General features: G+C 41.3%; 1 protein-coding gene across 1 annotated transcript in view; it reads right to left on the reverse strand.

The window, feature by feature from the left end:
• eys (eyes shut homolog) overlaps window positions 1-26,792 on the reverse strand; it is a 200,331-nt gene that overhangs the window by 79,564 nt on the left and 93,975 nt on the right. Inside the window, 9 exon segments of the mRNA XM_061836907.1 lie at window positions 3,577-3,790; window positions 5,148-5,272; window positions 5,789-5,913; window positions 9,107-9,297; window positions 9,860-9,938; window positions 10,195-10,366; window positions 18,285-18,430; window positions 20,119-20,226; window positions 21,516-21,612. Of these exon segments, the coding sequence (XP_061692891.1) occupies window positions 3,577-3,790; window positions 5,148-5,272; window positions 5,789-5,913; window positions 9,107-9,297; window positions 9,860-9,938; window positions 10,195-10,366; window positions 18,285-18,430; window positions 20,119-20,226; window positions 21,516-21,612 (1,257 nt within the window).

Below are 26,792 nucleotides of genomic sequence, written 5' to 3' on the forward strand. Positions count from 1 at the left end.
GGCTGACCACCCCACTTTCATAAACATTCCATCAAACAGTCCCCTATTATATGTATTTCCATCAGCACTCAATCGCCCCACCCTCCGTCAATGATTGGTTTCGGCCACCCGACCAAAAAAGATTCTGGAGGTGTCTCTGTTTGCCTAGAGTCAGTCCTAAACTCTTGGTGGGGAGATTCTCTTTGAAACTGTTTGCATGAAAGTGAGAAAAACATACAATGGGTATGTAAATACGCCATGTACATATGCACACACCCAAAACTACATTCGGCACCTGCACCCTAAAACAGGAAATGGATCAAAACCTGTCTAATTATGGTCATCTTTAATTGACCCTGAAAGAGAATATTATTATGGTAAGATTCCTCAGTTTTTTTATGATGGAAGTTGAAAAATCACATTACTGATAATATTGCTTACCAAGATTATGATTTGTTTATTTTAGGGCTCGTATCAAATACAAGGAGGTAGAGCTAGATGTACATTTCACAAAATATAAAATTTAGCACCATGTTATTCCTGTCACGGACTAATCGGAGGTCATGAGGCGCAGGTGTGACCCTTCCGATTAGACGGCCACGCCCAGCCCTGGCTGGAATCCAGGATCATGACAATTCCTATCTTTATCTGTTCAGGAACTCCCGGAGCACGTCGTTAATGAAGTTCTGAAAGACGGCCGGAGCGTTTGTCAGTCCAAAGGGAATCACAAGATACTCATAGTGCCCTGTGGGGGTGTTGAACGCCGTCTTCCACTCATCCCCTTCCCGAATCCGCACCAGATGGTAAGCGCTGCGCAAGTCGAGCTTGGTGAAGATCCGGGCTCCCTGGAGGAGTTCGAATGCTGTAGAGATAAGCGGCAAAGGGTACCTGTTCTTGACTGTGATGTCGTTCAGTCCTCGGTAGTCGATGCAGGGTCGCAGCGTGGAGTCCTTCTTCTTGACAAAAAAAACCCCGCACCGGCTGGTGAAGATGAGGGGCGAATGAGTCCGGCTGCCAGCGAGTCCTTGATGTAGTCCCTCATGGCTTGATGCTCTGGTCCCGTTAAAGAGAACAGTTTCCCTCTGGTAGGAAAGGTGCCTGGCAGGAGTTCAATCGCGCAGTCGTATGACCGATGTGGCGGTAGAGACTTTGCCTTAGATTCAGAGAAGACCTCCCGTAGGTCATGATAGCAGGAGGGCACTGCGGTCAGGTCCAGGGCGGTACCAGGTTCTGTTAGCCGAACCGGCGCGACTTGAATACCCCTGTCTCTCCGGACAGCGAAACAACGACTGAGACACTCCTCACCCCAAGTCTTGATCTGACCCGTGGTCCAATCTATGTGCGGATTATGTTCTTTGAGCCACGGACTGCCCAAGATGATGTCGCTACTACGTGCGTCGAAGACATGAAAGCTAATTCGCTCCGAGTGAGCGTCCGGAAAGCTCATACGTAGCGTCTGAGTACGATGTGTAACCCGACAAAGGAACTTGCCGTTGGCGGCATAGGCGTGACGAAACCGTTGCATGGGGAAGGTTGCCGCCTCCAGCTCCTCGACCACGCGGGGATTTATCAGGTTTGCTTCCGACCCAGAATCTATGAAAGCCGTCACAGAGCATGAACGGGAGTCCGTTCCAAAGGTGAGGTGAAGAAGGGACCTCCCTGACCCCGTCGCGGTGTACCGCACACTCACCGGAGTAGCGATCCTGATGTCAGAATGCCCTGGTCGAGTCAGGCAACGGGCGATCAAGTGTCCCAAACGCCCGCAGTAAAAACAGCGTCCCTCTCGTCGCCGACGTAAGCGCTCCTCCGCTGAGCTGCCGAGCCCCTCCACTTGCATGGCTTCCGGTGAAGCTGACAACACGGGTGGCCGGGAAGCGGAAACAACCGGACTGCGACTCTCCCTCTCCTCCTCCCTCAGGCCCTCCATCTGTCACTGCACGGTGAGGCGCTGGTCCACCTTGAGGGCCAATGCGATGAGGGTGTTAAGCGAAGGCGGAAGATCCATGGCCACGAGGTGACCACGGATCTGTGGGGACAGTCCCTCGTAAAACGCGTCATGGAGGGCTTCCTCATTCCAGCGGCTCTCGGCAGCCCGAATCCGGAACTCGATGGCGTAGTCGGACACGCGGCGACGCCCCTGGCGAATTGTCATGAGTGACGACGCCGCCTGGCGTTCCGGAGCCGCATACTGGAACACCTGGGTGAGCGCGCAGACGAAGCTCGCCCATGAGCGGCAGGTCTCCGAGTTACGGCTCCACTCGGCGATGGCCCATGCCTCCGCCCTCCCTGTCATGTGGGAAATGACGAAGGCGATCCGGGAGCGGTCCGTGGGAAAAGCGGAAGCTTGCAACTCAAAGTGGAGATCGCACTGCGCCAGGAAGGGCTTGACGTTACCGGAGTCGCCTGAGAACCGCTCTGGTCGAGAAAGCGGAGTGATGGTGGCACGGGGAGGCCCAGGAGCGGCCGCGCTAGCTTGGGAGGCTAGCCACGGTTGCAGCTCCTGGATCTGGTGAGTCATACCCTGGAGAGCAGCCTCTTGCTCACCCAGGCGTTTGCCCTGCACTTGCAGCGCACGGCAAATGGCTTCAGAGTCGGCTGGGTCCATGTTCTTGGCTAGATCGTTCTGTCACGGACGAGACTCGGGGGTGGACCTAAATGCACGACTCAGGTGAGAGGTAAGCAGTGCGGAATAAGCCTTTAATCGTTCCAATGTCGGTTACCAGGGAGTCAGTCCAAACAAGCAGCAAGATCAGTAACGGCAGGCTTACGGGGTAGGTCGGGAGACAGGCGTTGGTCGGTACAAGGGAGGTAGACTTCAGGAGTACGGTAGTGCGGGAACGAGGCATGAGAGGCAACGATCTAGCAGAGTCTCTGTCGTCCCCCGGGTCCTATATGTACTGGGTCTAATCGGAGGTCATGAGGCGCAGGTGTGACCCTTCCGATTAGACGGCCACGCCCAGCCCTGGCTGGAATCCAGGATCATGACAATTCCTATCTTTATTATAGTCCAATGGCATGCTGCAATCTTATTAAGACAGCAACTATAGTACATTAAGTACATCAATATACTTAGTTTGAGTACGGCCATTTTTTCTAGGAGCAACAATTGAGGATTTTATTCTAGGTAAAATGTGTCTCGACTTTTCCTTTGGTGAGGGGAAGGGCTGCTCAACAGTAGTCTATGGCCTTAGGCTCTTTGAATTTAAAAAATATTGGAATGACAATCTATTGGGAAATACTGGACTCTAAGCCTCCACTCATTTTACAGAGATCAAGAACAGCCAATGGAAAGGATGTGGTAAGAATTGATTTGTTTAGAATCCTCTGTATTGTGGCTGACAATTTGCAGACCACTTGGTTAGTCATTTTCAATGTTTGTTCTCTGCAGCTGCACAAATAAGAAAAAAAATATATACACACAAGACAGTGCGTCAAGCCGAGCGTCAAATGAATCTGGAAGAAAGCGAGCAAATTTACTGACGCAAGCTTTCATACATACAGTATGAGTCAGGAATCAAACCGTTTCAATCTGTAAAGCAGCATAAGGACACTGCAGCAGTTGCATGCCTATAGGACGCGAACAGCGTGGTTTTGTACCTGTGGATTGTTCAGCTCTCAGCGACGGGCTGAGTGTTGGTGTTTTCACACGTGGTGTAAAGCCGCTAGTGATGTTCTTGAGTGTGGTCTCCAAGGGAACAGCATCCGTTGCAGGAGGGAGGCAGGTGACCTTGTTGATGCCATCTACACAGGAATATGCTTCTGGACATGGATTTAAGAGGCAATCATCATAGTTGTGCTCGCAGTTCCTCCCCTGTGTATGCAGAATAAACAGCCTGTAGACGTGAACGTGAAATGAAACACTAACCATAGATAATGTTAATAGTATGAAAAATAAAGTTCACGGCAAAGAAGAAATATTGACTTATGTGTGTTTATGCAAATGCAGTCTTATGCATGAATAGTAATTTAATGAAGTTAAGTTGTCAGCACATTTTTTTTTTGTAAGTGTAGCTAAACAACAAATACACATTTTTTTTGTGAACTTTTGTGTGGGGTGGTGCCAAATAGGTTTAACCCTTCATAGGGCATTCAATGGAAGTCTTGGAAATTCACATTTTAAACCCTCATGATGATCTTTATAATTTAGAGTTTACCATACATGAATTTGGAATGTGAGACACAGATTACCTGGGGAAAATCAAAGTAGACACAGGTAGAATATGCTAACATACATGAGTTCTATCTATAGAAAGGCCCGGATCCGTTGACTATGAGCCAGACGCACTAAGAACATGCCCCACCTCCCCTGCCCTCATGATACATTATCATTTTTCTTCAGCATTAGCATGAGAACATTATATTAAAAATGAGTGATCATACTGCCAACAGAGAAGTATATTTAGATTTACGTCACAATGTTTATTGGTTTTAGAATACATCGGTCTTGACAAATTTACCATGGCTACCTTCACACTGCAGGGCAAGATGTACAATTTGGATTTTTGGTTGAAAATCTCATGTATTTGTTTTCCATATTACAATAGTGAATGGGAAGGAGTCTATGCAGTGACACACATGTGGACAAAACAGGATGCTGCGTTGGAATGTGCTGTATGTTTGTAGAAAATTATGGATGGACGTAGAGGTCTGGTCATACAGCATTTGTGGCAGTTTCAAGGTTTTTGAGAAAGTCACCACTGACTGTTTACTGCTTGTTCAGTCGCCATTGCTTTTGTGGCACGTTTGTTTTGTCAAACAATTGTGACATTTGTCTCTTTCTGATTACTGTATGGATTCGTAAGTGTGACCGGCACAACCATACTACACTAGCAATGGATACATATCCAATTTTTTTTCACATACAAACGAAACCAGAATCGGATGTGAAAAAATCTGAATAGTCACACTGGGTAATAATATCTGAATTGACGTGCAGTGTGAACATAGCCCATGACTTCATTTGGTTCTGGTCTAAATCAGTCTGGTGCACGCATGCCTCACATTCGAAATCATTACCAAGGCACTACTGCATCGGTAATCACACAATGAAGTAATTTTATTGCTTCATAATAAGGATAATTGTCAAGGAAGTTGAGGGTTCAGGAGGATAAAGGTTATTAAAAAAAAATAATAATAATGGAGAGGCAGAAACATGTGGGGAGCCTCACCACAAATCCAGGACGACAGAAACAGGTGTAGCCGTAGCCCGGATCACTCTGTACGCATATCCCCTGGTTGCAGGGCTGTGGAAGGCACTCATTAATGTCATCCTCACAGTGAAGGCCTGTCCAACCTGCCAGGAACAAAAGCCCACAGAGTGCACTGGTGAGCCCTGGCTCACCCACTTCCACCCTCTGAAGTGAATATCAATCAGATGCTACTGCATTGATTTTTTTTCTTTTTGGGCTCACACTTATGCACAGACAAGAAAAGGCTTTCACTAAGAGTATGAGCACTGCATACATTTTAATGAGCAGCAGCAGTTTCGTCTATTTATCACTATTTTTGTACACTATGACTAGATCGTTCCCCAGGAAAAAGGCAGGTGACCACTGGAAGGTTCAGACGAACAGAAGCTATACAGGTATGATTGTAACCTTTCATGGCACCTTATATGCTTGCCTTAAATCTTATACAAAGGCTCTTTAGATATTATAATGTTCTACATATGGCAGTGTACTATGGAAAAATGGGGCACAGTAAGACAATGCAGCCTTTCCATGAGTAGCAAAAGATTTATGCAACAGACGGCACTGCCTCGTCGGCTTGATATCACCTGACAAACCTTCACAATGTGTGAGTGACTTACCTGACCCACAATGGCAGATGTAGCTATTAATAAGATCTTGGCAAATGGCACTGTTGCGGCAGGGAGATGAGCCACATTCGTTGACTTCCACTTCACATAAATCCCCCACGAAACCCGCTGGACAGCTAGGAAAACACAGCATGTTCTTAAATGTGGGAGGCTGTCATTTCCTTCTACAGGCATAGATGTAACCAAGAGATGCTTCATTATTTATTGGAGAGGCTGTTGGGTGGCATCTCTCTCTTTTTTTTAATTATTAATGAGAACATATTAATGACATTTGTTTCTAGCTGTTATACCCATCCATCCATCCATCTATCCATAGTTCTATCCAATTTCCAAGCAGCCTAAACTCCCAAAAGTCGCAGGAGTGCTGGAGCCTGTCCCAACTAACAATGGGCAAAAGGGAGACTACACCGTTAGCTGGTCGCCAGTCAGTTGCAGGGTACACAGACACCATCACTGAGTGGGAATTGAACCCATGATGCCCACACCAAAGTCAGGTATGTGTACCACTACATCAGTGACTTAGTTCTTAGTTCGCTTAAGGGATTTATCCCTCTAGAAGGTACGTGTCTGTTTATCCATTTACTCTAAGTTCACATGCTTTTTTTGTTTTTGTTGTGATTTTATCTTCTATAATACAGAAGGATGGTTATTCAATTGGGTCTGCTGGATTCAAGTTGTAATATTTTTCTGATGTACAAAGATCTTTATGATGCAAAAACCACATTACTTTATTTTAACATCATGCTGTATGACCTTCTGAAGAATCTTTCTAATGATAGTGACGCATTTTCTGCTTTTAACATTTTTTGGACTTGTGCACTTGAAATATAAAGGGTAAAAAAAACCACACACATTACAACTTTTATTCAGCATACAAAATTTAATGACAGTCATTCTGTACCTTAAAAAAACAATGAAAAATATCATGGTAATGCTAACATTTTATTTTTTAATGTTTTTTTTTTTTATTTTGTTGCACTTGTTTTCCAAGATAGTTTGACTAGTTACCACATGTGCCTCACAGTTCCTCACTGAACTCACAGAATGATGAAGGCCAAAGTTTATAAAACAGTGATGAGGCCAGCCATGGTGTATGGATTAGAGACGGTGGCGCTGAATAAACAACAGGAAGCAGAACTAGAGGTGGCAGAAATGCAGATGTTGAGGTTCTCGCTCGGAGTGAGCAGGTTGGATAGGATTAGAAATTAGCTTGTTAGAGGACAGCCAAAGTTGGATGTTTTGGAGACAAGGTTACAGAGTGCAGACTTCGATGGTTTCGACAATTTCAGAGGCGAGAGAGTCAGTATATTGGTAGAATGGTGCTGAGAATAGAGCTCCCAAGCAAAAGAGCGAGAGGGAGACCAAAGAAAAGGTTGATGGATGTTGTGAGGGAAGACATGAGGACAGTGGTTGTTAGAGAGGAAGATGCACAAGATAGGCTTAGATGGAAAAAGATGACACGCTGTGGCGACCCCTAACAGGACAAGCCGAAAGGAAAAGAAGAAGAAGACTCCCAAAAGTCCAAAACATGTGTGGTAGGTTAGACTGAACTGAAGACTGAATTCCCTGTCAGTATTTGTTAGTTTCTATGTACCCTGCAAGTGTCAGGCGACAAGTTCCGGGTGTACCCCACCGCTTGTCCGAAGATAGGTGGGATAGGTTCTGACCCTAATGAGGATAAGCAGTACAGAAAATGCATCTGTGCGTGTTCTTAAGTTAGCAGTGTGAGGTAATTTTGATTTCATTGTGTACGGCAGCAACAACAGCAAACGAGCAACTTTTTCTTGCATAACCTCAGAGCAAACCAGAATGCTTTGCAGGCTATTTGTTAGATATGCATCACTTCAAACACTTTGTGCAGTTATCACATCAATCTCTATGTTTGACCAAGAAACGGAGAAAGAAATGGAAAATATAAATGCACCAGATATGCTTACTCAAAAAAAAAAAAATACCCTGAGCTTTTTCGTCTGTGGATGAAGTAGAATGTAAGAGCATATTCAACATTTTATGTAATTTTCAGGTGAGAATCAAAGGACAATTCTATTCTTAATTGAACAGTAAATGGTAGGTAATAATTCTTGTTGCCAGATTCTGTTACATATGTACGCTCCACATAAATCCACAGATACAGTGCAGTTGTACAACAAAATTACTACAATTGTAATAATACACACCATTTTGTATCTCAGTAAATGTTGATCAAACACTTGCTTTGTTATTTTTACAAAAGCAGATACAGCTCTCATATTTAATTTCATTAGTTTTGCGAATGTCTACTAATAGTAGGTGACGCACAGACTACTACTTTATCAGACGACCCATTCATCTGGAAATGGCAAGCTTAGGATGTATTACCAGCTTTTAGTATAGACTTACTTTGAAATGAAGATCAAAATGCAGTCCGCTAAATCAACATCATATTAAGAGCAGTGGCCTTTTTGAAGTCATGGTTGTCCTTGATACATTAAAGCTTGTATACCAAGCGGCGTATCAGCACAAGGTCAGACGAAGTAATTAAGTGCGGCACATTGGGTGAGATGCAGAGTACAATCTTCACCCTCTTGCCACATACAACAAGTATTTAGATATGTGTCATCGCTCAAGGGACAGAATATCTGCAATCAAATAGGAATGACTGCCTTGTAGCCTACCTGTAAGACCGTTGGATGATCAATATGTATTTCTAATTGGTGACAAGCGGAACTGTAAAGTGAGTATTAAAAGGTTTTCCACACTTTATGATGAAATCCAAGCATCCACTTTTAAATGCCTAACTTTTCTAGTTTCAAAATAATAATTCCATGTAATAGACTAGCAATTTATTATTGTTTTTAATGCGAGATCGCATAAAAATAGTGAAGCAAGATTATGAGCATTTGATTATTTGGCCAAAAGACAACTCCTGGAACTAGGATACGTAATAGAAGTAGGACCTAATGAGTTTTTTTTTCACACCACAGTCTGCAAAACAATTAAATGAAAACTCAACCTCTTAAGGTAAAAATAATATGTAATAATAATAATAATAATGTTGATAGTTTTAATTACAACAGGTGTGTGGCCTGCTGCTCTGTGAGGCTTACCAAAAAAAAAATCACATGCACCATGTTATTAAACTTCCTCTTAAGAGATTAAAATGATTACAAAGCTTCCATCAAAAAAGGAAATTTTACCTTTGCTCAGTGGTTTGGATTTTTCTCTACTTTTGGAAAAGTCAGTCATTACATTAAATGTGATTATTTTCTGTCCTTTCCTGTTCATCCACTTCAATATTTTAGTTTCACAATAGCAAGCAAATCAACTCACCTGCAAGTAAAGTTTAATCCTTCGCCATCAATGCAAGTAGCACCATTGGAACAAAAATGGGCAAAGTCTTTACATGCGTCAACGTCATACTTGCAGGCTTTTCCTGTGTTACCATCCTGACAAAAACAGGCGTATTTGTCGATCAGATCCACACATGAGGCTCCATTGAAACAGGGATTGGTTGCACAATCCTGTAAATAAATACAGTGTACATCAAATATAATCCATAATGGGTCACATCAAATAGATAATAGAACCAGAAGCAGTAAGAAATACCTCAATATATAATTCATTCCCAGGCACCTCCTACATTTGTGTAATCTAAAGTAATTTAGATTCCGCGATAAATACAATTTGTCAACACTACACATTATTGTGAACAACACCAATCACCAATCTTATCACCAATCCCAGCACTAACACTACACGAAAAGGCTGCCACCACTATTACACACCACAAAACATCCAATCAGAACAGATTAACGTACATTTTCAAAGCGACTTTTTATAAGCAACCCAACGCCTTATCTTTGGAGTCCAGCTGAAGCCGTGTTGTGTTTTAATCGATTAAGCATTAGACTGAGCCATTTACTTGAATCAGGTGTTTGTACAACGTTTGCATGATCACGGTGCTTCAGTTCAGTTATCTCGTAGTAGAGTCGATAAAGTTAGTCACACCAGAGACCACACAAAGACTATACAAAGTTCCTCTTCCCGAACATTCAGCAGGCTTAATCATTAAAGTCTACTCACATCAATGCTGGTTTCACATCTGCTGCCGCTCCATCCCACCTCACAAAGACACGTGTAGGATGAGATTCCGTCATGACAGCTAAGGTGGGCCGAAAACATGGGGGGCGGAATTGATTTAAAGTAGTAAAAACTGATGAGATTTGAGATTAACTAGAATGCTTCTTTTAAAAAAACAGCTCTGTTGCTGCACAAAAACACACATTGAGAAACATTTTATTTGACACCCTGAAATTCATCATGACAGTGTGGAGGGACATTAATTCAAAATACTTCCATCGTTGTTCCTCCTAATCTATCGCATTTCCTTTTAAAAGGGGACAGAGATAAATACCAACCTCCCTTGAAAACAAGGCGCTGACAAGCATTCATCAATGTTGGTCTCACACTCTGGTCCAAAGAAGCCGTCAGGGCACACACAGTGATATCGATCGGCTTCGTCAACACATCTCCCACTATTTTGGCACGGGTTTGAAATGCACTCGTCGATGTTAACTTCACACCATGCCCCTAGGAAATAAAACACACTTCTTTATCAGTGCAACTCAATAGGAGAGGTAGTGATTTAGTGCTTGAAGGGGAAAAAAAACCCACATACATTGGTTGGTTTTAAGGGGTAACGTTACAAGTGTCAAGTCAGGATCTTCAGTTTCATATCTTAATACAATTTTAGTTGTATAGTCTTCGGTTACATGGAAACTCATGGGCATGGCAAGACGATCAACAGAAACTCAAATGTCCCTGAATTTATATACCCTTGTGTTCCAAACCGTTGTGATTGTAACCATCTTTATGTATATTACTTAGTTTATTCAAAAGGATGCACAACTCATGTGATCATGCATTCCATGCAAAAGCTCAAGTTACCTCAAAAAAGCTAAGTTCAGTGAGTGTCAAAATATTAGAATCAGAATTGATTTTGTTGTTATTGCCAGTGAAAGCTACATTCACAACTGGGATTTGCAACACGCAACATATGGTCAACATACGGTCAGAACAAAATTATGGGTAGGGGCTTGGGGACACTGGGACTGGTCAACCAACTGGGGGGGGGCATCTAAAGCGCATTAATTCATTCAGATTGTGAATGCTGGTGGTGATTTCCGATTTGAGTGAACTTCATGCCTTCATTTTTTTGTTGTGCTGCTCCCCTCACTACTTTCTAACTGTCATAAAAGAATGAATGAAGGGCTTCATGTCTTTACATTTGAATCGTTTAATTGTTACACTGACAACGACAATTAAGAATGTGGAAATGAAAGAATTTGGAAAAAATTGCCTGTACGGTTAACAAAAGTTTATATGAACAGTGTGGCCCAAGGCAAGGAAAAGATTATATTTATTTCTGTTATTTCCCATTTATTAAGTAAAAGCGTTGGGAATTAAGCATTCTGCATGCAGAGAGGACTACAACCACCTAGGATCTTTATAAAAAATGCAGCCAGTTACTGCAATTTGCACATAGTTTCACATCCAGTTTAAGTCAAAAAGTCCTGCAAAAAAAATCAACACATGCTTAATATGGTTTGTGATGAGTTTTTGGTGAACAGACAAAAGAACTGCAGCTTTCTTCTTTAATGCTTCTCATAGTTGATACTGTATGCCCTTGTGAAACTATGTAACGATTTTCTGTTTAACTGTATATCCCATCGATGCAGTAAACTGCTTTGTCAGGCTCATTCATTATTTTCTGCAGAGCTACATGACGCAGGGCAGACTGATATTGGGCATCCGCTTTTGAATGTATTGATGCATTTTTTTTCCTTCATTTAAAAAAAAAAAACTTTAAAAATCGACCTGTGTGCTGATTCTTATCTGTACAATAATTAATTTAATACATAATATTTTTAAAAAAGCTACTACAAAATAGTTATCGTTTAGCAAAATTAACATTATTGTATTCCAATGGCCAAATTTTGTTGGTTTTTATGTGTTTGTTGAATTGTGCAAGTGCAAAATTGAATTGTACAAGCTCGATAGAGCAAGTATGTTCTTGGATAATCACCCAAAATAATTTACATTAAGTATTCCGGGTACTGATTTGGTTGTGATCAGATGGACTCGCAAGAAATTCATTCAGATATGTTTCAAAGCATACTGTATGTTCTCCATTGATTTCTGCGCATCCTTTCATAATGAACATTTCACAAGATTTCAGGCCCTATCTTCGTGCCCGGCATAAATCCGGCATGGTGGGTGGGACAACAGTGTGACAGGTGGCGGTTAGACCAATTTTAGTAATTTTGTAGGGCAACACAGCCAGGAGGATCCAATAGTGGGAGGGTTGCGCCACTGTGATCGTGTTTATAGCTGACTTCATTTGCAGCCAAATAAAGCAGCTTCTCTATTCCCTTTATTTGTGGTGCAATAACAGTCTCAACAGAGACGTCTCTGTACGGAAGCGCACAATGCATAATCAGAGTGATCCAAAGCTTGCAGTGTGAGCGCAGCATACACTGATCTTGGCCCGTGTGGCAACAGACAGAGTGACCGGTAACCTTAATTAAATTCGCAATGAACTGGCGATAACCGCAGGCGACTGAAATATGTATATAAGCCAAATATCTGTTTGCCAATAAAATTGACCAAAGTTGGGTTTGACCAAATGTCTACTTTCGATCAAGATTTAGACACGATCTGAGCAGGTGTAAGTTTAAACTGAATTTTTGACACTAAATTGTATCGACTCCACCTGGTGAATCCTTAAAGACACATCGTTGCTTTGCCGGAACATCCATCTCGGCACAGCGAGCATTGTGCTTGGGCAAAAATAAAAATCTGCGTGCATTTTGCGTCCCGTTGCAGATGTCCTGTCTATGAAATGAAAAGTCCATCCATTTATTTTCTGAGCCGCTTATCCTTATGAGGGTCACGGGAGAGCTGGAGAATATCACAGCGATAATCGGGGTACGAACTGGACTACTTGCCAACCAATCGCAGGGGCACAAAGAGAAACAATGTTGAATCTCCAATGAATGCATTTTGTGGTATGTTGGAGGAAACTGGACTTCCTGAAGAAAACCACGCAGGCATGGGAAGAACATGCAAACATTAAACAAGTGGGGCCAGGATTCAAGGTTTTACAAGGTTTTTGCTAGGGTGGATGTAAGGCTTATTGAGGCCTCTTAATATACATCTATTTTTTGAATCTGTTAAAACCGCACAATGAATGCTGAAATTTTAATATTTAATATATACTGTATCTATGTGTATAAAATAAATACACAGGTATTTCAACAAGATCCTTGCTTGCTTGCTTTTTTTTCATTTTTTCAAACTAGTGACCGAAATATATTTGGTCAAATGTTACAGAATCAAACTCATGTCATTTATATTAGATATTGGCCACCACATGTATAAATCATCTAATTTTGAACCATTAAAAGGTATGCTTCAGAATGCTATTCTTATTAAAGAGCTAACATGTCCACATAACTGATCTAAATTGAATTTATTGGCAAGGCATGTATAATGTTATTTTTGCAATAAACTATACAATGGTTTGCGTGTAGCTTTTTTCTTTTAACCTCAAGTTCCCTCATGCTTGATACTGAAAATACCTTAATGCTTTAAAAAAAAGTACATATATATATATATATATATATATATTGCAACAAGCCAAATCATTAACTCTCATGAGTCAGTTTGACACCTCATTAGTTTTCATCCGGAGAAACATCCTTTAGTTTCTCGCCAGCATTAACTTTAATCAGTCGGCTTCCACATAAACATCAGCAACTGAATAAAGCATTAAGAGGGGATTGTACGCATTACTGGATGTTTTAGACCTTCATTTTCATCCTTGGGGGATTAGGGAATAATATATATAGATTTATATATATATATAGTTGTAAAATGTATCATTTTTCTCATAGCATGTAGTCAACCTTTGGGAAACTTACATTGGTACATAGACAAAAGATGAATTGATAAAACATTGATCGGATTAGCATGCTTTCATTATGCCCTTAAATATTTATAATATGAATAATGAATTATTTATCTAAATCTGTGAGCAAATCAATTAATAAAGTCAAATAAACTATTCCTTCCATATTTGATATGATCGATTATTTATTCTATATCTATGCACAACTTCCATTTTACGCAAGAGTAAGTTTCTTTCGGCTTGTCCCATTAGGGGTTGCCACAGCGTGACATCTCATATTTGGTTGGTACAGTTTTTACGCTGGATGCCCTTCCTGACGCAACCCCTCTTGGAGAGTAGACCCCCAAGTGAGATACAAACTCACGACCCCTGGTTTACCAAACCAGTGCTCTAACCATTGAGCATTGGGGCTTCTCCATTTTACCAAAGCGTAAAATATTAAAAGACCGTCTCCATGAGATGAATACCTCTCTCAGAATCCCAAAAGAACAGAAGTTACTTTGTTTGACTATATCAATACAACATTTTCAATAAATTATCCATCTATCCATTTTATGTACCACTTTATCCTCACAAGGGCCATAGGGTTGCCTGGCCCATATTCCAGCTATCCTTGGGCGAGAGGCGGGGTACACCCAGAACTGGTCTCCAGGCAATCGCAAATAGCGTGCTTATGAAGCTTGTAGGTAAACCCATTATTGAGATTTTAAAAAATATTTCCATCAAATAAATTTTTTCCACTTAACGATAATAAAATGAGTAATTGATAAAGACCTTATTCCTTTGGATTGCATATCTGAGCTGAAACTGATGTTAACAAAAATACTTACAAATGAATTTGCCTCATCTCTTTTACAAATCCAGACATAAAAAAGGTTACCAAAATCTATCACCTCCGCTCACTACCAAATGCTATCTTTTCTTTTATTGTGTCAAATTAATAGCTATTTTTCAGCCAAGAGCTACGTTGCATCCTTCTGACTGCAGAGGTTACAAACATCTTTAAAGTGCAAAAATCAATACAAGATTGCCAGAGAAAATGAACCGCTAAGTGGGCAGAGAGTTGGCGGGATTAAAAAATGAGTTGAAAAAAATTACCATTTTCTGGACGAAGAAACAAATGTCTGTATTTCATAGTAGTCAGTAGGATAGAGCTCGTATTTTGAATTCAATAAAAGATCAAAGGCTCATAAAATACCCGGTATTGGAAACATTTGCTTTGGCTGTTCAACATAAAATTCTATGAATGTGTTTTTCTTGTAAAATCATTTTTATGCAGTTAATGATATGAAACATGGTTTATGTTCAAAAATTACTCAGAGGAAAGGGAAAATAACCCTTGATGGAAAGGTTGTAAATATTTTCTTGAGCACAGGTGTCAAACTCAAGGCCCAGGGGCCAGATCCGGCCCGCCGCATGATGTGGCCCGTGAAGGCAAATCACGGATGTTACCGTCCATGATTCTTGTTAAAATCTGTACCAAAATTTCAAATTGCATTATCATAAATGATAATGTCGAGTTATGTTACCAAACATCAACAATAGTTGAAAAACCCTTTACCCTTGATTTCTGATTCTAGAACAAATTCATAAATTTCATGTCAGTATGATGAGGCGATAAACTATTTTTATGGTTTCACAGAAATAACAGCCCTCTGGGGGAAACCCGAACTACAATGTGGCCTGCGACAAAAATGTGTTTGACATCACTGTTCTAGAGCCTTCACGAGGAACTCAGTGAAATGACATTATACATTTCAATTTCTTTTAATGCATTGTGAGGATAAGCGGCTTGGAAAATGGATGGGTATTCAGATTTTAATCCAGCCATCCATTAGCCAAACCGCCCATCCTCACAAGGGTAACGGGAAAGCTGGAACCCATCCCAGCAAGATTCTGGGGAAAGGCAGACTAGACCTTGAACCGGTCGCCAGTCAGTCGCAGGGCAGATATCGATACCATCACTGACACATCCATGGATCCCATGCTGCCCGCACCAAAGTCAGACATGTGTACCACTACACCATCAGTGACCTCCAGATTTACATCCTTAAAGGGAAATGTATGTTAAAGTCTATATTTCATATTAGTGATGGCACTCATTTCATTCGGTGATTCTTCATTTGTTTGGTTAAAATGTTTCAAATATTTTTGTCTTTGATTATACTGAAAGGACAAATACAGTACAATGCAGCAAATAGTATGTAAAAACTTAAAAGACTCATGTTATATTTGTAACAGTAGAAAACTTGAGTTGGTACAAAAGATTGCACTGACAGCCGCATTTCTATCGTGATGCTCATCCAGCTGTGCAAGTTCACCGAGGCCTCACTGCATCCTCCTCCTCCTCCTCCTCCTCATCATCATCATCATCATCATCCAACTATGTGCTGACTGAGGAAACTGCAACAACGTGCTGATTACACTGTATGATCACTCAAGGGAACATGCTTCTTAATGATGGCTGAAGAAGAGGAAAAGTGAAGGTAACAAATGACAACAGCCAAAACTATGATTTATATAAACATGATCACCCATTAATCACGTCACTGGAATGATACTTGACCTCCAGATTGAGCGTGACTCCCTTGTATATTTAAATAATACATGCAGGGAGCCTTTAAAGCAAAACATCATCATTAATGATCCAACAAGTGAGATTCAGCCCTGCTCTGTCTCCTAGTGAGATTAACATTTTATTGTGTATGTCAATATTGCACAAAGGTAAAATAGTGTATACAACAGCACAAACCATAATTCCGGATAATTAAATGATTTGGGGGAGGAGACCTTATACTGAGGCAATTATTGAATGCATGACAATGAACGCTTCAACAGTAAAGCAACAGTAAGCTTTTTTCTTTTTTTGTTGTTTGCTCCAGGGCTTTCTCTCCATTTGTTGAGTGTCATTTCCTTTAAAACCACTGTGGTGGATTGGATTGAAATCAACAGCAGTCAACATGACTTTAGCTATTAGTAAGACATTAGCTCATTAACAAGTGAAGTAGAAACCCTTTCATGTTTACGGTGTACTGTATTCATATTGTATTCTGGCAGATGTGCATGGTTAGATGCTAAAGAATTTAGTTCAGAGGTGTACTAAACATCATAAAATGTCATACTTTAAAATACAGTAAACATGTGATGTGAGTTTTTTTTAAATGAATTGCAGGAATTGAAGTTGAATACTTGCATATATTACAAATAATTTCAATCACTTTCTTAGTGTTATGTTGTTGTTTTTTTTTTTTTTTAATGTGTCAGAATTAACTCCAATACAAAAAGCCAAAACACTGCCATAGCCCAACATTCTACCGCTCCCATTTGTTGGTGCTAAACTTTTATCATTATTTAAAGAGTTACGGAAAAGAAAGTATGCATGACTTTGAAAAAAAATAACTGGTTAGAGACAAAACAAAATAAAGATGCACATTGTGACTTGCTGGCCAGCAATCCAATATGGTATGTAATTCAGGTAGAAACGAGCTGTCATTATTGTGTAATCACATCCATACAGGCTAACAGAAGTAGACTATGCTGATTTATTAGTCTTCAACTTCAACTGTTGGACCGTGAATTGATTCTGGCATTCAATATGTAAAAAAAGAAAACGAAAAATACCCATTGATTTCTTGATGTCAGGAGCAAATAATATATTGCAGTTGTTTGCCACACAAACATTTCAGAATTTAATCCCACCCCCAAAAACCAAGATGACACATTACTATCACACCACAATAATACCTGAATGAATTTTAAACAGGCTAATGTTTAAGCCCTCTCAAAGAAAGTTACATCTAGTCTTCCAAATATTTTTTTTTCCCCCTGCAGTGAAAAGATATAGAACAAATACTTTGCATGACTTCCATTTGGTTTGAGCCAAGTCAGACTGCATCCTCTGGCCGCTCTCTAGGGGAGTCCTGTTTCCTCACATGAGCTTAGAGCATCAGAAAAAGTAATGACTTGTACTATCGTGTGTGCAGGCCTAATAATAAAAGCTGCTTCAGTGGGAATTGGGCCATACGTGTTCAGGTTCTACTCTCCAGAGTTGCAATACCTCAGAGATTTTTCCCCCTCTCAGAATTGAGCAAGGATAAATTGATGATACCATACGGAAGACAAATGAAATTAATCTTCCCAGGAGTTGACTGGAATTGGCTTCAGTGCAAAAACACATGCACATGGATGTGTACAAAAATAGCTCAATATCTGTCTGGGTGCAAATAAGACGAATGGATTGAAGTAAAATAACTGTAGCGATCTGAGTCTAAGGAGGGTGTCGAAACTAAATAAAGGCAGCTATGTAACAGAGAGAAGTTTCCATCAGACCAAACAGGGGACATGAATGTTTCTCATATTAGCTTCACTAGTCAACAAACTGTATCAGGCCAGGGCAGGCAGGCCAATTAAAAGAATGTGTCAGGAAGCAGTTTTTACACCCAACCACATCTTGCGTCAGTGCTCAAGTCCACACCAACTAAGATAAGCTTTTTAGGCTCTTCTATTGATCTTGATGTCACCAGGGGGGAATAGGCGTACCTGAGTATCCAGGGCGACAGACACATTCAAAGCCCCCCGGCTTCTCGATACAGGTGCCCTCTTGTAGGCAAGGTGAAACTTGACACTCATTCCCACTCAGGTCACACAGCGTTCCAAAATAACCAGGAGGGCAACTGCAGTGAAACCTGTGGAGTAAAAAGATACCGTACAATCATTAAAGTTAAAGAATGGAAGAGTGGAGAAGGCTCTCAGAATTCACGTTGCTTTCACATCAAATCTTTGGCAACTTTTCAAACGAGCACAGATTTACAGGTTACGCATCATTTTGGGAAATGAGGTGCATGAGCCTTCCTTAAAAACACAGACAAACTTTGAATATTTTAAAAAATACCATACATTATTCGAAATTCTAAGCACTTTTGGCAATGCAGACAGTCAATGCAATATGCAGTATAGGTGAAATTTCTAAATTGTTTTAATCATTTGGTTATAACCTGACTTGTTCCTAAATTAAAGCAATGCTCGCTGGTTTCAAGAGACGGAGTACGATAGACAAAAGTCTTGTCTGTACTGCATCATAGTAGTTAGTGAAATAATACACATAAAATACTGGAATGAGATGTGATGATGATAAGATAGATTAAATCGTGAATATTACCATTATATTATACTAAGCCATACATCAACAGCGACCTTTTCGGGGGTATACTACTTTTACTATAATAATTACTCAATAGGAAATAGCATAATATTGACGGTAGGATTTGAATAGTTGGAGAAACTTTGAAATGAAGACCAATTTCTCATGCTGAGCTTGACCGACATCTTTCTTGAACAGGAACAATATACAGTAGCAGCAATTAGGTCTCCCTGGGTGCAAATCATTTTGAATTATGCTTGATGACTTATTACTGAGGGGAATAGCCTAATGAGTCTGATAATTCAGTTTACTCCATTCAAATCCCTTTCCCCAGCTGTCATTGGCTCTAATATCTTCTGACCTCACATCTCTGAGGCACTGGCTTTCCCATTTATAGGTGTGTTGAAATCAAAACAATAACTAAGGTGTAATTTTTCATCATCTAATCAACGACATTAAATTCAATTTTGGTGAAACGCAAGGCTCTATGTTGTCATGTGCCACAAAAAGCAGTGTGCTTTCTAATTACAAAAGCGACAAAATGCTCGACTGGTCAGGGAGAGTGTTTAGATAATAACACTCTCTTGCTTCACTGCCTGTCTGCCAACGCTGCTTTTGAGTTTCTCCTAAAACTAAACAGTATTATTTGATAACGATTTATTATTTTCCTCTGGATGCAGTGTGATAAGAGCGGAATGCGAATGTGTGCACACGGGGAAAGACACTGTCAGGCACACAGGAGAGCCAGATGCATCAGCTCAGCGCAGGAGATCTTATTCAACTTGTCGGGTCAGGGAGATGAAAATAATCGTGAGCGCGTTCTGTTGTTCTTGTAGTGGGCAACGAGGTTAAAACACACCGGACTGTGCAATAAGGCGAGCACTCCTTTGAGCAGGGCTGGGTCACACGGGAGCCAAATCATGATGGGAGTCAGACTGGAGACAAACCATTTAGGACTCAAATTGGCCCTGGGACTTCCATACCCATCTGTCTGGCTAAGCCCACAAGGCCCGAAGCTCCCATTAAGCACAGCAGAGAGAGACAGCAGTCTAGTGCTGGACTTGAGCTAGAACGGAGATATATAATGTTTTGCAGTTGAATCCACTCTCTGTCATCAGGAGAGCAGCTTAGAGGGTATTCAGTATGCCAAGGGTTACCACTTTAAAGAGGAACATGCCTACGCATTTGAAAATAAAACACCATTATCAATTCTACCGGGCATTTTATTCTTACTTGTTCACTAGGTCCTGACAAATGCCACCGTTGAGGCAAGGCTGTGAGGAGCACTCATTGATGTCTTGCTCGCAGTGAAGGCCCGAAAATCCCATTTTACAAACACAGCTGGAAAATAAAAATAGATGGATAGATAGATAGATAAATAAATAAATAAGTCCATCTTCTGTAGTGCTTTTCCTCATTGGGGTCATGGGTGTGCTGGAGCCTATCCCAGCTATCTTTGGGCAAGAGGCGGGGTACGCCCTGAACTAGTTGCCAGCCAATCACAAGGCACATAGAAACAAACAAAAATACAGTACACACTCGCAATAACACTTGAAGGCATTTTAGAGTCCCCAATTAATGCACTTTTTTGGGATGTGGGAGGAGGTTTTCTGAGAAAACCCACGCAGGCACAGGGAAAAAAAAGAAATCCACTTGTTGGCTAAACATTTAACTCAAACACTTTTTTCAGTCGGCTGTAGTTTTGTACACACCACTGCAATCATAACCAACTACAGTGAAGTCCTCTGCACCAAGGTGAAAATACTATGGCTAATATGCAAACAATATAAACAATAGCTTTGTGCCGTTTACAACAATGTGCGCTAAATGAAGCGTCTAGTCTATGAACCATCTAAACTGGACTAAAACAAATTTGCAGTGGGTGTGAACAGGCATACAGTATTGTATCATGAAATTGCAAACAGTGTAAAAGAAAAAGTCATCAAAATGAAATACATACATCTGACAAGATGCTGCACATAGGTACATTAAGTCACAGTTTAAATAAAACACTGTAGAGAGCGTAACATTCAGTTTCTGGTGTGGATGCCAATTTCAGTGAGAGCAAGATACATTTAGAAGATCTAGATTTTCATTTTGCTGTGCACCAAATTTTAATGGGTTTTCGCTGTGCACATGGGGCACCAAAACGTGCTGTTGAAGAATATATGTTCAGAAATGTTTCCTAATCTTACTCACTTAATGACTGCCTGAGTAGCTAACAGTCACCTGCTTGCTTTCATTGTTGCTGGAGGTAATAAATGTAATCTTGAATGAATACTATTCTGGTTTATTAAAACAGAGAATTATTATTGATTAAACTATAATTCGTATTGATTATTTGTGCAAGATAAACACTTAGTTCCCCTTTTCAATTACTTCTTCACTAAGACTGTTGTACAGCTATGCAAAGCAAATGATGGGGAAAAAAAGAACAAAAACATGTTTCTCACTCACAAGGGAATGTGGAGAAATGGAATGATAATCATTAGAATGATTAATTAACATTGGTATTAGCCCTTTGGTCAAATAAGCCAATGTGATTTGAGGAAGCTTTGATCCATTCTAGACATTAATATAAAGTTTTCCAGAAACAGTGAATTTTACTGGATTTGGAAGAAACCTGGTACCTGTACGCATTGACCTGGTCCACACAGTTGCCATTGTCTTGGCAAGGATTAGAGCTGCACTCATTGGTGTCAGTTTCACACTGGCTTCCTTCAAATCCTGAAAGACAGAGTTGGTCATGGATCGGTGAGCCCGCCCACACTTCTGAAAACGTCAGGGTCGATGATAACCAAGGCCCTGGTGAACGCCATTTTAATGGAACTAGTAGCCCCTGCAGCATTTCTCATCTTCCAGCTCTCAGCACTCACTGTTTCCCCTCAGAGGGTGCATAAGTCTAATAATACTTCAGTGCCATGGACAGATTGGTCTGAGCGTTTGTGGTTTGGGGTTTGGGAGCTGTGTGTCTGTATGTGTGCTACTCTATGCATACTGTATGTCTCTTTGAGGGAAGACGGCGAGTAAGGACAGGGAATTCTTGTCAAGTTCAGGCAAGAGGGAGAGGCTAAAGCCCATGAGCTCTTTGCCCTCCTTCATTATTGGGTTGAGGGCAGAGTGGCTAAGCAGATCAGCATCAATGTTTGGTGGGACTTTGGAGCGGCTTGGGAGTCTAACACTCTCTCTCTCTGGCACTTTGTACTCATCTATACATCCATCCATCCATCCATCCATCCGTTGTACCACTTATCCCCACCAGGGTCACGGGTGTTCTGGCCCCCATACCAGCTGATTCTAGGCAAGAGATGGGGTAGACCCACAACTGGTCACCAGCCAATTGCAGGGCACGCATAAACAAATAACCATTCTACTCACACCTAGAGGAAATTTATATTCTCGAATCAATTTACTTTGCATGTTTTTGGGATATTCGAGAATCTCGAGCACCTGGAGAAACCCATGCAGGCATGGGGAAAAGATGCAAGCTCCACACAGGTGAGGCTGGATTTGAACATGGGTCCTCACAATTGTGAGGCAGATATCCCAACGGGTCATCCACCGTGCCATCTATCCTGATCCACTTTTTTTTCCAGCTTAACAAAATATATAATGAACTAAAAATGTGTACTAGAAACCTTTGGGAAGATCCATTCGTTTTCAATGCTTATCTTCGTCATGGGTGAGCTGCCTATAATAGATGACTCAATGAGGGTGGGGTGAGGGGCACACCCTGGTTTGGCTTCCTACTAATTACAAGTGGGTTCAGTTCCCACTCAGTGACAGTGTCTATGTGTGCCCCGCAAATGACTGGCGACCAGTTCAGGGTGTAGTCCGCCTTTCAACTGAAGTGTGCTGGTATAGGCTCCAACACTCCTTTGATCCTTTTGAGGTTAAGCAATTTGGAAAATGGGTGGCTATCTAACATAAGGGAGAGACAAAAAGACAACAGTTTGAACAGACAAACAGATAAAACAGTTTGATCTAAAGTTGTAAACAGCAAGAATGTAAAATATGGTGGGGTGATTTTAGTCAGAACATCATAAATTCCGGTTCCTGGAGGACAAAAAGGTGATATTTATTTATTATTTACTCAGTGCAAGTATTGGATGTGGAGTGCAAGTGTAGTAGGTTGTTCTTATTTATGGTTTGACGGTTAGTGGCAAGTCACTGATGCCCACTAAAAATAATAATTTATTGCCGTTCAATATTAGCATTTCAGTTATGAACATGAAATTTGCAAATTGAATGATACATTATTTAACATACCATAACGATGACGCAGACAAAGATGTGCCTGTTGATGGCATTTCGATGACTCCATGGGTTTATCCCATGAACAAGCCAAAACCATAAATCTCAAAGTGTTTTTGTCTAATGTAAATTGATGCAGAAGATGAAACATATCGTAATACACCGGGGTGATGCTATGTGGTGACAAGTCACAGCTTTGAATATCTTGGGACATAAGGATGAGAGTGGTTCCATGAGAGCACATAGGGCACGGAGCATCCAGTGAATTATGGGACAGAGCAGGTTTCCCAACCTGCTCTGTCAGTCACAGCAATGGTAGAACACCTCGGGGGGCTATTTGGAATGTCACTGCAATGTAATGCATCTTGTGCCACTAAGCACTGACTGGAGGCTTCTCTTTGACAGAGCACTGAGCGAGATAACGCGGGCACAAGCTCGCAAAGTCATTCCATCATGTGGATGCAGCTCTGCTATGAGATGACTGCTACTGCCATTGAATGTCTCAGAGGAAAAAGAAATTGAGGGTAATCCCCGGTGGACAGTGAGCTAACTTTGATGGGCATTTCAATTGAAATATGACTGATGTGTTCATTTTGTGACTGTGAATTTGTCTTGGACTGCTACATTTGCCCTTACAGTCTCCTTATCACACTCGCTGTCAGTTGAGTCTAAAACGTGCAACAACAAAAAAAAAAATGGTGGGTGGGGCTCAGTTCAAATTGTTTAGGTGTTTTGTCATTGTCATTTGCTGTCACACATTTCAAATTTGTTGATGTGTGGATATAATTATAAGAATTTGGTATTAAAACAATATTGGTCAGTTTTGATTTGTTATGATATTTATGATGGTTTTTCTTGTGGCAGTCAAATAAATACTGGACATTGTAATCATGAAATGGATGCACACTGTAGGATACCTAGGTCTACTGAATATCACCATATACTGTTACTGAGAAGGGCGATAGAGTGCTTCAGCTGGAAAGCGTTGGCCTCACAGTTCGCAGGTCCCGGGTTTGATCCCGGCCCCGCCTGTGTGGACTTTGCATGTTCTCCCCATGCCTGCGTGGGTTTTTTCCAGGCACTCCTGTTTCTACATACATCCCAAAAACATGCAACATTAATTGGACACTCTAAATTTCCCCAAGGTGTGATTGTGAGTGTGGCTGTTTCTCTCGATGTGCTCTGTGATTGGCTGGCAACCAGTTCAGGGTGTACTCTGCCTCTTGCCCCTTGACATCTGGGATAGGCTCCGGCACTCCCGTGACCCTCGTGAGGACAAGCGGCTAAGAAAATGGATATTATATACAGGTATATATGCATGTGTGTTTGGGTGGGGGTGTGTGTCTATACATTTGCCTGTGAGACAAACATTCTAATAATTGCAGCAATCAAAACCAGAGGAATACAGGCAAATTAATCAGATATTAGATTACACACACACAATGAGGAACATCATTCCTGGCTACAGTTGGAACACATCAACAGCAAAAATGTCTAACTCAAAACTCCCAGTTATTTTTACCATTCTTCCATGGCATAAGTGTTTCAAGAGCCCAATCTCGTATATGTAATCCCATCCACTTTAACATCCTGGTGGAAAAGTCTTGAAGCTACAGAATATTAATTAGGACTCAGTATGCTCTCGTCAATCTGGTACAATCCAGATTTTGAAACTACAACGTACACCTTTTCTTCAGTATATGTGAAGTGTGTGGAATTGACCACTTACAACAAGCATTTATTTTTATTACTCGTGATAAACTGTTCGAAAAATTTCAAATAACAGGCATAAACCTGTTCAATACAATAAAAATAAAAAGCAGGAATAAAAAAAGAAAACCGGCAAAAGCTGCTTACCCCCCCCCCCTTCACATGCTGAATGTAGATCTTTGATTAATTTGCCTGGGTAGAGAGCCATCTGACAATATCAACACTGTATTGTAATGTACATCTATTGCCCTCTGTATTCTTTGTTGTGGAGGTTGTGTTTTTTAAATAATTAATTTACTTTTCTGTTTTTCACAGATTAGATAGTATCATGATGAAAGAACACAGGCATGTATGGGGATCTTCTCTGTTTGGCCCTTGTGTTCCTGGTGTTTGTGGGGGCGGGACTAACTTTACTCCTGCTTGATCGCTGAGGGGTACTGGTGGTGGATTCACCCATGTTCTGTAGGTGCTGGGGTGGAGCCAGCTGCCATCCGCCATTTGCCTTGGTCCCCCGTTCCGGCTGCTGCTGGTGAGAAGGGTAAGGCCCTGCATTGGTGGGGGCCCCCTGTCGCTTCCCAGGCCTGCTTCCTCCTCTTCTCTGTGGCCCTTGTATATCTGTAGTTGCCTCCACCTCTTCTCACGCTGGGAGGGATCACAGTCGGACTGTGGAGCCTGGTGTGGGGTTTTGTCCCTGCCTCTATTGGGCACAAGGCCAGCTCCTCCACTTTGGGGCGAGTAGCAGGTGCTGGCTGGAGTTGGTGGACTCTCTGAGTTGGTACTACGGGGCTGGGTGTAGCAGCCCACTCTCATTTCTGTTGTCCCAGTGGATAGACCCGACCTACAGGAGCCATTCCTCTTAATTACTCAGTTAGCACTTACTGACACCATATCTTTTCAACTAGTTATATCCAGGCACGCACACACACAGTCAGGGTTTCTTGGGGGGTCGGGCGATCACTTCAGCACCTGAAAGGACTCAGTGTATTTAATGAGTCTATTTTTAACCTTGTCATCACAGCGGTGTGCAGCTGGCTTGAAGAATGCTCACAGTGCTCCCTGATGTTTTTTCTCTCCCTTCTAGCATTTGTTGAGTGGACCTACAGTCAAAAATTGGTTCACTAGGCCTTCATTTTTACTTCTTAGTGCAACCAATTTTATGCTTCTAACTGGACATCATTGCATGAGTTTCTTTTGTCTGGAATACACAAAAGAAACAAAGAAATGGGTGCTGGGGAAAAGCTTTGGGCTTTCAAAGCTCCATAATCAAGGCTTTTATGCTTAAAGTGTGGCTATGAACCTACAACTGTGAACGGCATCAGTGTGTGTTTCTTTCGGCTTGTCCCTTTCGGGGTCGCCACAGCGTGTCATCTCAGATGAACGCTAATTTTAAGTATTTTTTTCATCTTTTGTCTGTACACTCTGCTAACACAATAAATGTGCAAGGACAATTATGAATAGGCATGTTTTCTAATTCATGAAACCTCCGCACTTCCTGTGGACTCACCACCTATGGCACCTATGTGGCAGTCAAAGGCGGGGACAATGACAATCAGATCCCTGGACAAGGATGCTGGTTTGAGTGATGCAGAATATCACCTGGCAGAGAAGCAGCCTGATCTTGTGTGCGAGGTCAAAACTGAAAGTGTCTGAACTTATTCCACTTGCAATTTTCCATTCTATGGTGAGGGACATCCAACGTGGGACCACTGAATAGCGCATGTGTTTTAAATGTTAAATTCTCGTTTGTTTTGTGTGATTTGAAAAACATCCCTTTACAATAAACGTTTATCTCCTCATATCTGTTTTTAGGACATGCAGCCGACCTCATTCATTTAGATCATTGTAATCAGCAATGGTTAAATCAGGTCAACTGGACGGTTCTTCTTTGTTGAGCACAGTTTAGGAATGACAAACCAAGAAGTTGTAGCTCCTCCTGGCAAGAA

The sequence above is a fragment of the Syngnathoides biaculeatus genome, chromosome 12 (assembly GCF_019802595.1).
Source record: "Syngnathoides biaculeatus isolate LvHL_M chromosome 12, ASM1980259v1, whole genome shotgun sequence".
NCBI classification, from domain to species: domain Eukaryota; kingdom Metazoa; phylum Chordata; class Actinopteri; order Syngnathiformes; family Syngnathidae; genus Syngnathoides; species Syngnathoides biaculeatus.